Source organism: Scardinius erythrophthalmus (genome assembly GCF_964197995.2).
Source record: "Scardinius erythrophthalmus genome assembly, chromosome: 2".
NCBI classification, from domain to species: Eukaryota; Metazoa; Chordata; class Actinopteri; order Cypriniformes; family Leuciscidae; genus Scardinius; species Scardinius erythrophthalmus.
The window spans coordinates 43,381,357-43,396,671 of NC_138222.1; the positions used below are offsets into that span (position 1 = coordinate 43,381,357).

Genomic DNA, 15,315 nt, shown 5'->3' on the forward strand with positions numbered 1-15,315 from the left:
GAATTTGCCACCCATTCTGAATACTACTTCTCAACTGATCATTTAGTTATTTATTGCTTCCACACCAGGCGGATAAATGGTCTTAGAGCTGAAGAGGGGTGTCCAGTTCTGGATAACAGAAACGGGGGAAGCAGTGCTGAGCTGTTATGCCGTGCTGGGCAAGCACTGGACCCACTGTAGAGCTGATAAATCAACCTCAATAGAAAGCACAGCAAAGACTGACTGCTCTATTAATCTCCTTTATAAGCCTTCATTCAAAGAACACAATGGACGGCACACAAACACACTGTGGCATTCACTGAGGATATTCTCCAGTATTAAAAACAACAATTCAGAGGTATTATGATTTGCCATAATAAAAGGTAAATTTTTTTTTTAGATTACATATTTTAGATCTATAGATTTAGCTCTTCAATTTACAGCTTTCATACTGATAATTTACAGTTGAACTGTAAAATACACAAACATTATGTATTCTCATATTCAAACAACGTCTCAAGAATTTGTTTCCTCTCTAGCAAAGGCAAAGTGATCTCATGACAGGACATTGGGCACTAGCATGGTTAATTTACCTGAACTGACTTCCGCTATGAAGGCTCACCCACTCCTATTCACACATCTGCTGCACTCTTTACTCTCCCCAGAAAACTGATGATTATGAAAATCCCAGTGAGCTTCGGCTGCTGATCAGGCACCCGTTTTAATGAGGACAAAGGTGGTGGGTGTTAATATTTATTTCTGCTCCAACAGAATATTACAGGACGTAAAAAAGGGTCCCGGCAGACACTCTCATTTTCTCTGCCTTAGCGACTGAATGTTGAGCTAATTTCACTGAAATCTTGACAAGGGCAACGTGTTAATGAATGATGCTCTAGGGAGCTGTAACTGCTCAATGGATTGATTCTTTAGTGACAGGCTACTTTTGAGAGGATGATAAAATACACAGGTTTAGGACTAAGCTATTTTCAGTTTGGACATACGAATCTATTTAAGGTTTCCTTTACAACAAAGAAGTGAGTTCAGGCATGTGTTTGAGGACACGGCTCTCTCACCAGCTGACAGTCCTCCAGAGAGTTGACCAACTGGGCATTCTGACAGGAAAGGATGGCTCCTGCGAGGTTCAGCATCACACACACAGCAGACAACAGCATGAAGAAAGTTATCTGTGGAGAACGAAAGGGAACAGACTGTCAGTTTCTGAGGTTATCGTGGTATTTTAAGACTCGTAATAAACAAAAAAACAGTAGGATGCCATTTTTCACCTCATTAAACAGCCTTTGCAGAAGGATTTCACATACAGGGTTCCCACATATTGGCCAACGGTCCATGACCTTTCCAGTTATTTGTGAAATATGTACACCATCGTTCAAAAGTTTGGGGTTGATAAGATGTGTCAATGTTTTTTTTTTTTATCTTATGCTCACCAAGGCTGCATTTTTTTTAATCAAAAATACATCATAAACAGTTATATTGTGAAATATCACAACAGTTTTTAATAAATGTTTCTTGTTTTTAATAAAAAAATGATTGCTGTGATGTCAAAGCTGAATTTTCAGCATCATTGCTCCAGTCCTCAGTGTCACATGATTCTTCATAAATCATTCTTAGATGCTGATTTGCTGCTCAAGAATCATTTCTGATTATCAATGTTAAAAAACAGTTGTGCTGCTTATTCTTTTTTGTGGAAACCATAATAATTTTAGTAACACTTTAGTTTAGGGTCCAATTCTCAATGCATTTTACTATTATTGGCTGTTTATTAGTACTTACAAAGCACATATTAATGCATTGTTCTGCATGGCCATTTTTTACTACCCAGTGATACATAAACTTAACAACTACCATACTAACTATTAATGAGCAGTAATTAGGAGTATATTGAGGCAAAAGTCATAGTTAATAGTTAATAGTGAGAATTGAACCCTAATCTAAAGTGACCATAATTGTTTTCAGGATTATTTGATGAATAGAAAGTTTAAAAGAGCAGCATTTAGTTGCAATATAAATCTTTTGTAACATTATAAATGTCTTTATGTTATTGTCACTTTTGATCAATTTAATGCATCATTCCTTGCTAAATAAAAGCATTAATTAAAAAAATGATATTCCAAACATGTATATTATGAAAGTAAAATAATAATAATGAATGTTGATTTGATAGAGTTGAGCATAACTAAAAATAAAAGAAGATATATTCACTACATAATTTATGACTTTTAAATATATTTTTCCTTCTTTTCACAACCACGTGTTCCGTGGCCATGGGAGCCCTGGAAATTGGTGCAGGATCTCTCCCTCTCTCTCTCTCGCTTACACTTTCTTCTTCATTTTTCAGTGTTTAGACGATCTGATTTCTAATCTTGCTATCTAGTTTATTTGCAAGACAATTTACAAAGTCTAATCATTACCAGAGTGTGTTTAGTTTATCAGACCAAAAATAAACCAATTGTGGTTTATGGGACTTGACGTAAGAGCGTGAAAGATCGAACGTGATTGATCAGAACTATTCATCCCTGGGGAAAGCGAAAGGAACAGATGTGACTAATAATTAAAGCACTCAATAATCAATGACTTCAACCAAAACAATTAACGCTGATCTCACCATCTGAGCCCTGGCTCATTACTGTGAGAGACGGCCCCTAACAGCTCACATGAATAAATGAATAACACAAGTGCACTTCAGAGCATTGGGCTATTTTTCTCTGGGTGTTGATATACTACCTCTCCCACAATTCCTCAGTAGTCCATGCTGATACACGGCCAGTGACATATGGTCAGCTAGAGAAACCAATCTTTGCGTAATTCCCCCGGCCCACATCCTATCAATGCGGACCCGTGCCGCTTGATAGATCTCAAGCGTGGTCATTTTTCCTCTTTTTGCACCGCTGGCAGAACCGCAACTCCTGGTTCCTCTCCCCCAACTCTCCATTAAAAACAATTCTCTTTATTTCTGAGCTGACACTTCTGGGATTTCAGTCCTGAAGGATGAAATACGTTGGACATTCTGGCTGCTTTAAATCACAGTTTGTGTGTGGGAGAACATCAGGTCCAGCCCGGGCAGATGACTGGCTAGGACACTGAGCCGTATATCAGCACCGGCCTTACCTCCACAACACGATAATTTACTAATGAGGCCCTCTACCTGACGGGACATTAACCTTGCAATACCAGACATGTCAGTAGAGAGAGAAAGAGACAGAGTGAGAGGAGCTGGAAAGTGAAAGTTAAGAGTCATTTCAACTCTTGTCACATAGATGCAGATTAACGCTTACAATATGCGGGAGGGGGGTGTGAGGGATGCTGGGAGATATGAATGTCAGGCTACCAGCAAACTGGAAATTTAAGAGGCTGATGTATGAGGAGGTTCACAAGTGTCCTGGGGCTGTGAGGGTCCTTGGCTCAGGCGCACAGGAAACCTCACGCTTGATTTCCTCCACACTTAATAAAGTGCAGACATTGTAGAGATGTCATGGTGATCCATTGCAGCTGAATGACTGAACTAGGTTGTGTTCTGTCTTGTTGACCAAATGACACTGAAAGGTTACGAGCATAGGCAGGGTGGGAATCTGTGCATCCAATAAGCATTTTAAAAATGTGATTTACACGCATCACATTTGTTGTTGGGAAACTGGATTTTCATAATTAATCAGTGACAACAACAATCATGTTAGAATGTTTTACCTGTACAAGATGACAAATATGAAACCAAACCTGAGCTTCAGGCTGGAAGGTGACATCTCCATCACTTCAGAGAGAGAAAACACATTACAGCACAAATGATGGCTGAGGACCAGGTTAAAATGCAGGCAATAATGAGGCTGATTTTGTAAAGCAAAAATTGAAAAGATGTTATTCAGAACGCGAGCGAAAAGGGAAAGCTTAATGGGCCACTCTTCAGACGTCCTTTCAATGCAAGCTGAGCGTAGCCAATGAAATACACGATTCCTGTCTCTCTCTAATTTACTCTGCTGGTAGTACAGAGGAGGGAAAATGGTTCTTTCAGCAAATGCTTTGTAGTTAGCAGTGAGCAATATCAAAAGACAAATTCAGTTGCTATGCTTTGAATCTACTACTGCAACTCAAATTCAGTCTTCAACTGTAATTGCAACATGCTGTCTTCTCCAACTGGTTCACAGGCATTCTGCAGGTTGCCTGTGTCACGGTAGTATTAAGAAAACGAGAAAAACTCAAGTGCAGAGAAAAGATTTTAATAAACAAAAAGAACAAAGTAAAACAAACACCCACGAGGGGGAAAACACAACTAAATACACAATAACAACTTCCAAAATAAACATACCAGAAAGGTCACGGGAGAACAGGAGACGTATACAAGACAATGATCCGACACAGACTGCAAACACAAAGGAACTTATAAAAGGGACAAATCAGGCAGGTAATAAGGAACAACAGGTGGGGCAAATGAAACCAATAATGAGATAACAAGGAGGGTGGGGTCAAACAGTGACAGGAACACAAACACCACATGTGCTACACAAGACAGGACAGGCATGTGACATTACCCCCTCCTTAAGGAGCGGCTACCAGACGCTCCACAAGGGACGGGAGGGACAGACCAGGGCGGGACGGGAGGGACAGACCAGGGCGGGACGGGAGGGACAGACCAGGGCGGGACGGGAGGGACAGACCAGGGCGGGACGGGAAGGACAGACCAGGGCGGGACAGGGGGAACAGGAAAGACAGACCAGGGTGGGACAGGGGAAACAGGAAAGACAGACCAGAGTGGGGCAGGGAAAATGAACAGTTCTGGAGGCCAGGGTGGAGCCGAGAGTCCATAGGGCGGAGAAGACCCCTCGGGCGGCCAGGGCGGAGAAGACCCCTCGGGCGGCCAGGGCGGAGAAGACCCCTCGGGCGGCCAGGGCGGAGACTCTCCCTCGGGCGGCCAGGGCGGAGGCTCTCCCTCGGGCGGCCAGGGCGGAGGCTCTCCCTCGGGCGGCCAGGGCGGAGACGACCCCTCGGGCGGCCAGGGCGGGGACGACCCCTCGGGCGGCCACGGCGGGGACGACCCCTCGGGCGGCCACGGCGGAGACGACCCCTGGGGCGGCCACGGCGGAGACGACCCCTCGGGCGGCCACGGCGGAGACGACCCCTCGGGCGGCCAGGGCTCAGGCACCGGAACTGGCACCACCGGCTCGGGCACCGGAACTGGCACCACCGGCTCGGGCACCGGAACTGGCACCGGAACTGGCACCACCGGCTCGGGCACCGGAACTGGCACCACCGGCTCGGGCACCGGAACTGGCACCACCGGCTCGGGCACCGGAACTGGCACCACCGGCTCGGGCACCGGAACTGGCACCACCGGCTCGGGCACCGGAACTGGCACCACCGGCTCGGGCACCGGAACTGGCACCACCGGCTCGGGCACCGGAACTGGCACCACCGGCTCGGGCACCGGAACTGGCACCACCGGCTCGGGCACTGGAACAGACACTGGCTCCGGCTCAGGAACAGACACTGGCTCCGGCTCAGGAACAGACACTGGCTCCGGCTCAGGAACAGACACTGGCTCCGGCTCAGGAACAGACACGGGCTCCGGCTCAGGAACAGACACGGGCTCCGGCTCAGGAACAGACACGGGCTCCGGCTCAGGAACAGACACGGGCTCCGGCTCAGGAACAGACACGGGCTCCGGCTCAGGAACAGACACGGGCTCCGGCTCAGGAACAGACACGGGCTCCGGCTCAGGAACAGACACGGGCTCCGGCTCAGACATGACGGGAACACTCTCGGCGGCGGCCATCTTGTCCGAAGACACAGGCTCGACAGGCGTGACGTGAACAGACTCGGCGGTGGCCATCTTGTCCGAAGACACAGGCTCGACAGACGTGACGGGATCACCCTGGGCGGCGGCCATCTTGTCCGAAGACACAGGCTCGGCAGGCGTGGCGTGAACAGGCTCGGCGGCGGCCATCCTGTCCGAAGACACAGGCTCGGCAGGCGTGACGTGAACAGTCTCTGGCTGGGCAGACGTGACGGATCGCTGAGGTGGTGCAGGTAGTGCGAGCAGGATAACTGGAACAGGGACCACCGGAACAGGGACCACCGGAACTGAGGCCACCGGAACAGTCACGGAGGGAGTCTTCTTCTTCCTCCTCCGTTTTGAGACCACTGGAACTGGGACCACTGGGCTCGGGACCACCGGAACTGGGAACACTGGACTCGGGACCACCGGCACTGAGGTCACCGGAACTGGGACCCTCTTCCTGGTCTCTCGCTCCTGCAAGCGAGCGAGACCCTCCACCATAGCCACAAAGGTACTGCGGTCATATGCTCTTCTAAGCACCCAATCCATGGGCTCGTCAAGAGCATAAAAGAAAAGGTCCTTGAGGGGCTCTTCATTAAGGCCCAGTCCCTCGGCTGCACTAAGGAATTCGACCGCGAACTTCCTTAGGTCAGCTCCCTGTTGGCGGAGCGCAATCAGTGACTGAACGCGAAGAATGCGTTCATACTGAGGGCATGAGACGGGGGGAACAAGTGGATGTTGGGAATTCCTCTGCTGAGTTTTTGACATGGTCGGATCGTTCTGTCACGGTAGTATTAAGAAAACGAGAAAAACTCAAGTGCAGAGAAAAGATTTTAATAAACAAAAGAACAAAGTAAAACAAACACCCACGAGGGGGAAAACACAACTAAATACACAATAACAACTTCCAAAATAAACATACCAGAAAGGTCACGGGAGAACAGGAGACGTATACAAGACAACGATCCGACACAGACTGCAAACACAAAGGAACTTATAAAAGGGACAAATCAGGCAGGTAATAAGGAACAACAGGTGGGGCAAATGAAACCAATAATGAGATAACAAGGAGGGTGGGGTCAAACAGTGACAGGAACACAAACACCACATGTGCTACACAAGACAGGACAGGCATGTGACAGCCTGGGCTTTTGCTTTAGCAGCAGCTTTCTACATACTATACTAACTGTATAAATATGATATCTGCAGTCATTTTTCTTTCAGTAATGAACAACCATTTTTACAGCATTTTTTTAATCTATGTCAATGTTAACTTCAACACATATTATATACACTACCGTTCAAACATTTGGGGTCAGTACGGTTTTTTTTTTTTTTTTCAAATAAATGACTTCATTTCAGCAACGATACACTAAATTGATCAAAATTTACAACAAAGACATTTAAAAAAAACATAATTTTTTTTTTTGGAACTTTCTATTCATCAAATAATCCTGGAAAAACAGTTTCCACAAAAACATGCAGGACAACTGTTTTCTACTGTGATAATAAAAATAAATATCATATTAGAATGATTTCTGAAGGATCATGTGACACTGAAGACAGGAGTAATGGTTGCTGAAAATTCAGCTTTGTCATCACAGGAATAAATTATATTTTAAGATATACATAGAAAACAGTTATTTTAAATTGCAATAATATTTCACAATACTACTGTTTTCATTGTATTTTTTATCAAATAAATGAGACTTTCGAAAAAACAAAAAACATTTGAACGGTAGTGCATATAACTATAAAAATGTACGACTAACTATATTTTATATATTAATAATATATACATTTTATTCAAAATATATATATAAAAAAATACAATAATATAAATGAATGTTATAAAGTAACATTAACCCAGATAAATGCTATAAAAACTATTGTTCATACTTAGGTCATGAGGCCTAATGCATTAACTAATGTTAACAAATTGAACATTATAGACCATAGTCAGAGTAGTGCTATATTAAATAGTTTGACAGGAATAAAAAACGAGGCTGTGAGGGATGTAACAACATACCAATTGTTCAGTTGACGAAACATCTTCCAAAAGACTTTTATTAGTCAAAAACAGTTTTGTGACAAAAAAGTTGTGACTTTTGAACATTGCATGCCATTGAAAAGACTCTATCCCTCACAGACTCGTTTACACCAGCGTAAAATTCAATATGGCGCCAATAAGGTCTATTGGAAAGTGTTACCATTAAAGATATAACTCGTTGGATCACTCAATTCTCTAAATAAGCATGTTAGTTGTCTCTGTCTGGCTAAAATCTCCCTTAGGAGTGTTGACTCCTGAGAGCCCAGGCCCTGATGGACTAATTACCTCGCATGGCTCCATGCTGCTGTTTTCTAATTACCGTGTGGGTTCACATATCACTGTTTAACAGGTTCTCATTAATTACAGCCCATCTGCCACCTGCATGCCAAGCAGTACGACGACTCGTCTGGCACATGCCACTCACAAACGCCAGTGCTGGGCGCAAATGGTCTTCAGCCATGAAACAATTCACACCTGTCAATATGGCTATGTATTGGCATTTAGGTTTAGCATTATTGGCTGAAAGGATCCGGTAAAGGGGGAGGAAGTCTAGCGAGATTAACTACTGGAAAGACCACAGCAAGAAGCTGAGAGACATTTAATTTAGAGGTTTTAAAGAAAACAAATCGGGATCCAGAGCCTGGAGCTAAAATGTGGGCAGGAAATATTTGTGATGTTCTTGGACCACCTGGTGGAGATACAAACACATGGATGATTGTGCTCACTGTGACAAAAGAACCACCTACCGTCCAATCAACACCACCCGCCCCTCATATCAGCAGCTTCTGAGCCAGAGATATATGGTTTGAACAAGAGAAGCCGGGCATTAAAAAACAGAATATCACTGGCAGATTGTGATGAGATACAGCTGGTGCTTATTATAGTTTGTCATTGGCACCATCAATTCAGTGTTGTGTATCCAGGGACACTTTTTATTACGTAAACGGGACAAATACGGTTTTACATGGCTTTTATTTCCTATTTTCCTTACACACAAATTAGAGGCTGCAAAGACACCGTTATACCACAAATGAATGTACATTATCAAACAACAGTAATTCATCATTTCATTACAAGGGCCTGTTCTAATGCACAAAAACAGTGTTTTCTCTTTAGCATTTGCCCATTCTTCACTACTTGGACTACCTTATGTTTTTCTTAGAACAACATGTACGTATACAATCTGAGATGTATCACTGTGAACTGCATAGTACCTATCTTCATCACCCAGCAAAACATGTGCATGTCCATATGTGGTGTAATTTATGATTTATTATTTACAGGTTATAAACAGAGTGAATCCAAAAACAGCACCCAGTTTCTCCATTGCAGGATCAGTTAATATTATCAAACTCACTGTTCAGGAGTGGAGCAGTCAAGCATCAACCGCTCAATAAGCTCCTAAAAAGTTGAACTGCCTTGAACAATAGGCTGATGCAATCTCGCAAATAAGACTTACAAAAACATACACTCAGCCCATTTAACAGAGCGCTCTTTCTCCTCAGGGGATTCAGGACCTTTAACACCTTCTATGCTTATTTTAAAAAAGTGAAATTAATCAGGGCATGAATTCAAATTCAAAAGACAATTAGCTTTATTCCGTGTGTAAATTTGGGTTTGAATGGTATAGGTTGTTACCAAACCAAAAGACTACTGAACAATTCCTACCAACATTTGAAAAAGGATTAAATTGTGACTTCATGTAATTATCAAATGTAATCTATCCAAGTGCAAAATTAGCATATTGCATTTCCATTTCCAAAATAAATTAAAAGTTAAAAGCGTGTTTAAGCCTGATGTGTTTACTCTGACGTAAACCTGTGTGCAGCTCAAATTCTTTTAAAAACGATTTTTTAATCGTATTATGTATTATTTGGACATGAACAGCTGATCAACAGTGGAGAAGATGTTTGTTTGGTTATTTTACATAGATGAGTGAGTACTGTGTAATTTGAGGAATTGTGTAAATGAGGAAATTAATGAAATGTTGTTTGCGTTCCAAACCAAAGCCTCTGTTTTGCCAGTGTTTTCTGTTCTTATTTTATTTTGCCATAGTTCTTTGTTGTATCATGACATCAGGAGACAGATTATCAAATAAATCAAAGCAGCTTATTAGAAGAACATGGTTTGTTACAATGGGAATTTCAACAAAATTCTCATTCACTCATAAACACAATAGCAAAATCATTTAAAGGGATATTCACAACAAAATAAAAAATTCTGTCATTATTTACTCACCCTTATGTCTGTCCAAACCTGTATGACTTATACCTGTGCTCCTGAATACTAAATAAAATGTCCCTAACAATTAAAATTCAATCTACAACGTTGCCCAACTCGTGACTGCAAAACTAACATCACTAGCTAGTTAAGAAAAGTTCTGGAGCAGGGACATTTAGCAAAAAGGAAACCCTTCATCACTGACTTCAAAGATGTTCAAACAAAGCCCCAAGAGACACATTCCTAAACAAAATCTACATGCTTCACCAAACTGTAAACACACTGGGTCCTTAGCTATCTCTCGCCCCCATGACTCAATTTATCAATGTCAAATACCTAAGAAAGAAAAAAAAAATCACCCCAATCAATTTGCAGACAGGGTGATGACTTACACTAAGCACATCTCTGTCTCTATGTTTGATAAACAGAGGTGTTGGGCAGGTCTCAGACCCCATCACTGCTCTCAGTTCAGTCTAATGTCAGCTGCTAATTGCCCTGCTGATGGAGGATTACCTTTCATCATGCCAATCCTCTGTCTTTGCCCATCCAGCTCCTCATTACACTCATTAGCTATATGGTGGCGGAGGGAGCATGTAGTATCAAGAGCACATCATGAATGCCAAAGAAAAAGTGAATGTGTCCATCTTAGTCTGGCTGCATGAAGGAGATTGAAGGCATTTCTGCTGTGTTAGCTATTTGTGAAATTGATCTTTACATTTATACTACAAAATTGCAGATATTTCATTAATATCAAGCAGTCACGTTTTAGTTGGTAAGTATAGGCTAATTAGCCCCTGCTGGAAGTTGACATAACTATACAATTTATCTCCTTCAAAAACAACTGATTTAGTTAAAATCACAAATATTTCACTATAGTGGTATGTTTTGACCATTTTCTGAGGGCTCTTAAAGCAACACCAAAGATTATTTTGTACCTTAAAATAATGTTCGGGTAGCGGACCTGTAGTTCAAATAAGACATGACTACAAATTTGACTTGCTTTACGGCAAGCGTTACTATAAAAAATAGCCGTTTCTGATATCGCAATACATCATACTTTCATAAAATCATGCAACATACTCTACCTTGTCTGTGGACATAGTTATTTACAAAGCCGGTGCTGGATAAACAAATAGCGTGCGTGCGACGGTAGGGTAAATTATTTACAACAGCGGTAATGGACAATTCCGCTTCCAACCTATAGGGGGACCGAAGAGGAAAAGTGCTTTGGTGTTGCTTTAAAAGCGAAATATGAACCTCTCAGCTTCAGAGTGATTATTCATAAGTTTAATGAGAAAACATGGCAGAAGAATCCTGATGGATGACGTGCCAGCCAAGCAAAATATGCCATTGAGAAAAATGGGAATGCTATCAGATAAGCTTTGTCCATTAATTGTAGACCCCGTTGATTATTCATTTCGGGAAGATTACTTCATTCTCAGAAAAACTTCTACACTGACAGCCAATTTAAACATAGTCTCCTGACCCTACACAGACTCAAATAACCTCCTTTTGACTTGTGACTTTCGGAAAAGAGTGAGCAAAAAGGGATAAATAAGCAATTATTGGCAGAGCTCACACATGTGGACTCAGAACTACAGCTTAACCTGTGAAATCCGCAAACATCTAAATTGGCCTAGTTGAATTAATGGATAAAAAAAGATTAGACCGGCAACTACGAGAAGGCGAGAGGTTACAGCCCGTTCACACTGCTGACATGCTGGTTTAGCATCCTGCCCGCCTCTGCGGCACAAATTAGTATTTAGTCTGCAGCACCTCTGCGACAACACATCATTTATTTTCAATTATCTCTGCCCGGATGAGATCGGGACAGCGTTGTTGTGATGCTGCCGTTCTCTCTGTTGTTCTTAGAGTTTGTTTACTTCTAGGACATCCATTTTGTTTTGGCTCCTTCCAAATCACTTTTCCACATTCTAAAATACTCACCTTAAGGACAGAGAAACATCATTCTACTGACAGTCAAAGGTGGATTCATTCACTTGTTCTTCCTCTCTCTTCTTTTTCTTTCTCAAATGTTATCTCTATTTCGCGTCACAATTCCTGTCATTGTTTTCACGCTTGGAAGGAAAAAGGTCTGGACCTCTACTGTCTCCCTCATTTTATCTCTTGCATTGTGTCTCAGAGTGTTTTTATGGCTTGTTAAACTAAAAGTGAAAATGACAGAACGAATGGCCAATGAAAGCCCATAACCGTATGATAGAATTAACATTCAGGATGGGTGAGCAAGCCTTCAGTGAAACAAAAACATGGTGCGTGTTTTGTATTGTGGGTCTTGACTTTCTGCTCTTTTCTCATAGCGGCTTTGATAAACAGAAAAGAGAAAGGTTAGAGGTTGCTTTACATTCAGGAGATTAACAGGGGGATCCACGGACTACAGAGGGTGATTTACGTGTCAGGAGAATGGTAGAGAACCCTTATCTGTCGGCAAGTATAATATGCACAGCCACAGCCGTATCTGATTAAAGCTGTGCAGGGCCCATTTGTCCTGTCTCAGTGCAAATATCTCATAAGTGACTTCTCCACCCTGACCAGACGCTTAGCTCGCACCGTCCAAACAAACCCTTGAGGTGTTATTGTTAAGACTTCTAGGGCAGAGACAGTCACGGCAATCCCCGTGTTCTGTTATTCACAGCCGTTGGATCTATTCAGGGGAAAATTTCTTAAACGCCAGGAGTAGGTATCGCTTACACCTTCATTTATTACTGTTAGCTACTAATCCCTGAAAGGGTCATGATAAACAGACTGATATATAGGCCACGACTGCTGAGGGCAGGCAAGGTTCCTCGAGGCAGAGAAAGGCCAATTAGAGAGTTTCCAAAGAGACAAAGTAAAACTAGCAGCTGTTTGGGTAAAATCAAAATAATCAGTTCTTTATGCTCTGAAATTACACTTAGAAAGGCCTTTAACATAAAATGGTAGAACAGATGTGATTATTAATAAATAACATGAAAAACTACAGTAATCTTATACTAGTTGCAACTGTGTACTTTCACAGTCAACAGATACTAATCATGCATTGAGTATTTTATCATAACAAATTAATGTTACATCATGTAAATTACAGGTATTTTTTTACAGATAGCAATACAACAAAACGAAACACCACTGATTAGGAGTGCATTGAGTCTTTATCAGCTTACAGTTAAAAGAGTAGTTCACTCCAGAATTAAAATGTCCTGATAATTTACTCACACTCATGTCATCCAAGACGTTCATGTCTTTCTTTCTTCAGTCGAAAAAAAAATAAGGTTTTTGAGGAAAACACTCCAGTATTTTTCTTCATATAGGGGACTTTGATGGGAACCAACGGGTTGAAGGTCCAAGTTTCAAGGGCTCTACACGATCCCAGTCGAGGAATAAAGGTCTTATCTAGCAAAACGATCAGTCATTTTCTAAAAAAAAAAAAAAATATTATATATAAAATATATATATATACTTTAACCACAAATGCTTGTCTTGCACGTCCATGAATTCACACATTACATAATCATGCTGGAAAGGTCGTATGGCGGAAAATGTATGGTAGGGCGAAAAACTCATCTCATTAGCCGCTTTCTGACCAAGTAGTTCTAGGAACTTAGTTCTAGAAACTGTCCACTTCTAAACAGGTCTAAGAACTACTCTCCCCCAAACTCGGTTTTGCTGTTTGCGTTCGCACTGGCCAAGTGGCCATAGGAACTGGTAGGAAGGGTAAGGGAGTGACACAAGCACGGTGATTTTTTATTTTGGCGGCGCTGAGAACGGCAGAGCAAACAATGCTCGCATTCTCTGTGTTTATTAGTTAGCGATCTGTCTAACAGTACTGTTTAATATCTTATTAGATAGAACTGTTATAGAAAGTAGACAGTATATGAAAAAAGGTTATTAGCCTACATAATCATGTTTGGCTTGGTCCCCTCAAAGTTGCGTTGGATTTTCTCTTCAGCATTTAAGGTTTAGAGACCCATCTATCACTGTTTTCCATGTTTGTATAGTTAGTTTATGGAGTAAATATATAGGCTATAATCTGTGTGTTTACATTCTAGATGTTTTAAAAATGGCGGGTGCTGGTGTTCCGCGTGCGTTCGGTCAATCAGCGTACACTAACGTCACGGGTAGTTCCTATAGTGCTGGTTTAGACCCACCCTACTCTGAAGTAGGACCTAAATTAGTTCCTACAAATGGAGTTCCTAGAACTAAAATCGTTCCTAGTTCCTGCGGTGCGAACACGCCAACATCCGGGTACTATAGCCAATAGTTCTAGGAACTGTGAAAAGGTTCCTCCGGTCGGAAAGGGGCTATTTTCTCTTCCAACTTCAAAATCGTCCGACATCGTTGTTTTACCTTATAGTTTTATTTTTGTAAAGGACATTAGACTTAGTCTGACTTGCATGTTCGCTTTGTAAACACTACTGTACTTTCTCCTACGTCACATGTAAAGTTTAACGTGATTATGTAATGTGTGGCGAATCACAGCTAGTGCAAGACAAGTATTTGTGGTTAAAAAGTATATAAATGTTTGTTTTTTTCTTAAGAAAATGACCGATCGTTTCGCTAGACAAGACCCATGTTCCTTGACTGGGATCGTGTACAGTAGAACTCTTTGAAGCTGCACTGAAACTGCAATCTGGACCTTCAACCCGTTGATAACCGTTGTCCGCTATATGGAGAAAAATCCTGCAATGTTTTCCTCAAAAACCTTAATTTCTTTTCGAACTGAAGAAAGAAAGAAATTAATATCTTGGATGACGTCGGGGTGAGTAAATTATCAGGAAATTTTAATTCTGAAGTGAACTAATCCTTTAATAACTGTTAATCGGTTACATTTTATAAATTGTAACACTAAACAAAACACTACTGATTAGGCATGCAATGACTATTTTATCAAGAATTACTGCTGTATTACATATTTTAATTACTGGTATTTTTATAGTCTGCATTACGAAAAAACACTACAAAACCAATCCACAACACAACACAACACAACACAACACAACACAACACGATGTGGCAAAAAAGCCTGTGAAACAGGCAGAGATATGTCTGGACTGTGGGTGGAGTAATCTACCGCACCATTTTAAAGACTTGTTGATTAAAATAGACTGAGGGCCACAAGTTCACAGGGGGTCAGTCAGTGATTAACCCACACTTTTCAACTTTTAATCAGTTCCTGACCTCTAAAGAGCAAAACAAAAGGCCCTGGATGGAGCTCCAGCAGAGCAGCCTGTAATGAGGCTTCAATGTGCACCATGTTGCTGACACCCAGGGTTGAAAGAGAGAT

General features: G+C 41.9%; 1 protein-coding gene across 2 annotated transcripts in view; it reads right to left on the reverse strand.

Moving 5' to 3' along the window:
• Positions 1-15,315, reverse strand: part of fam189a1 (family with sequence similarity 189 member A1) — a 139,459-nt gene that overhangs the window by 26,947 nt on the left and 97,197 nt on the right. For both annotated transcript variants that reach the window (XM_081347184.1, XM_081347183.1), the window contains exon 3: positions 1,053-1,163. In XM_081347184.1, the coding sequence (XP_081203310.1) occupies positions 1,053-1,163 (111 nt within the window). The remainder of the gene's footprint in view (positions 1-1,052; positions 1,164-15,315) is intronic.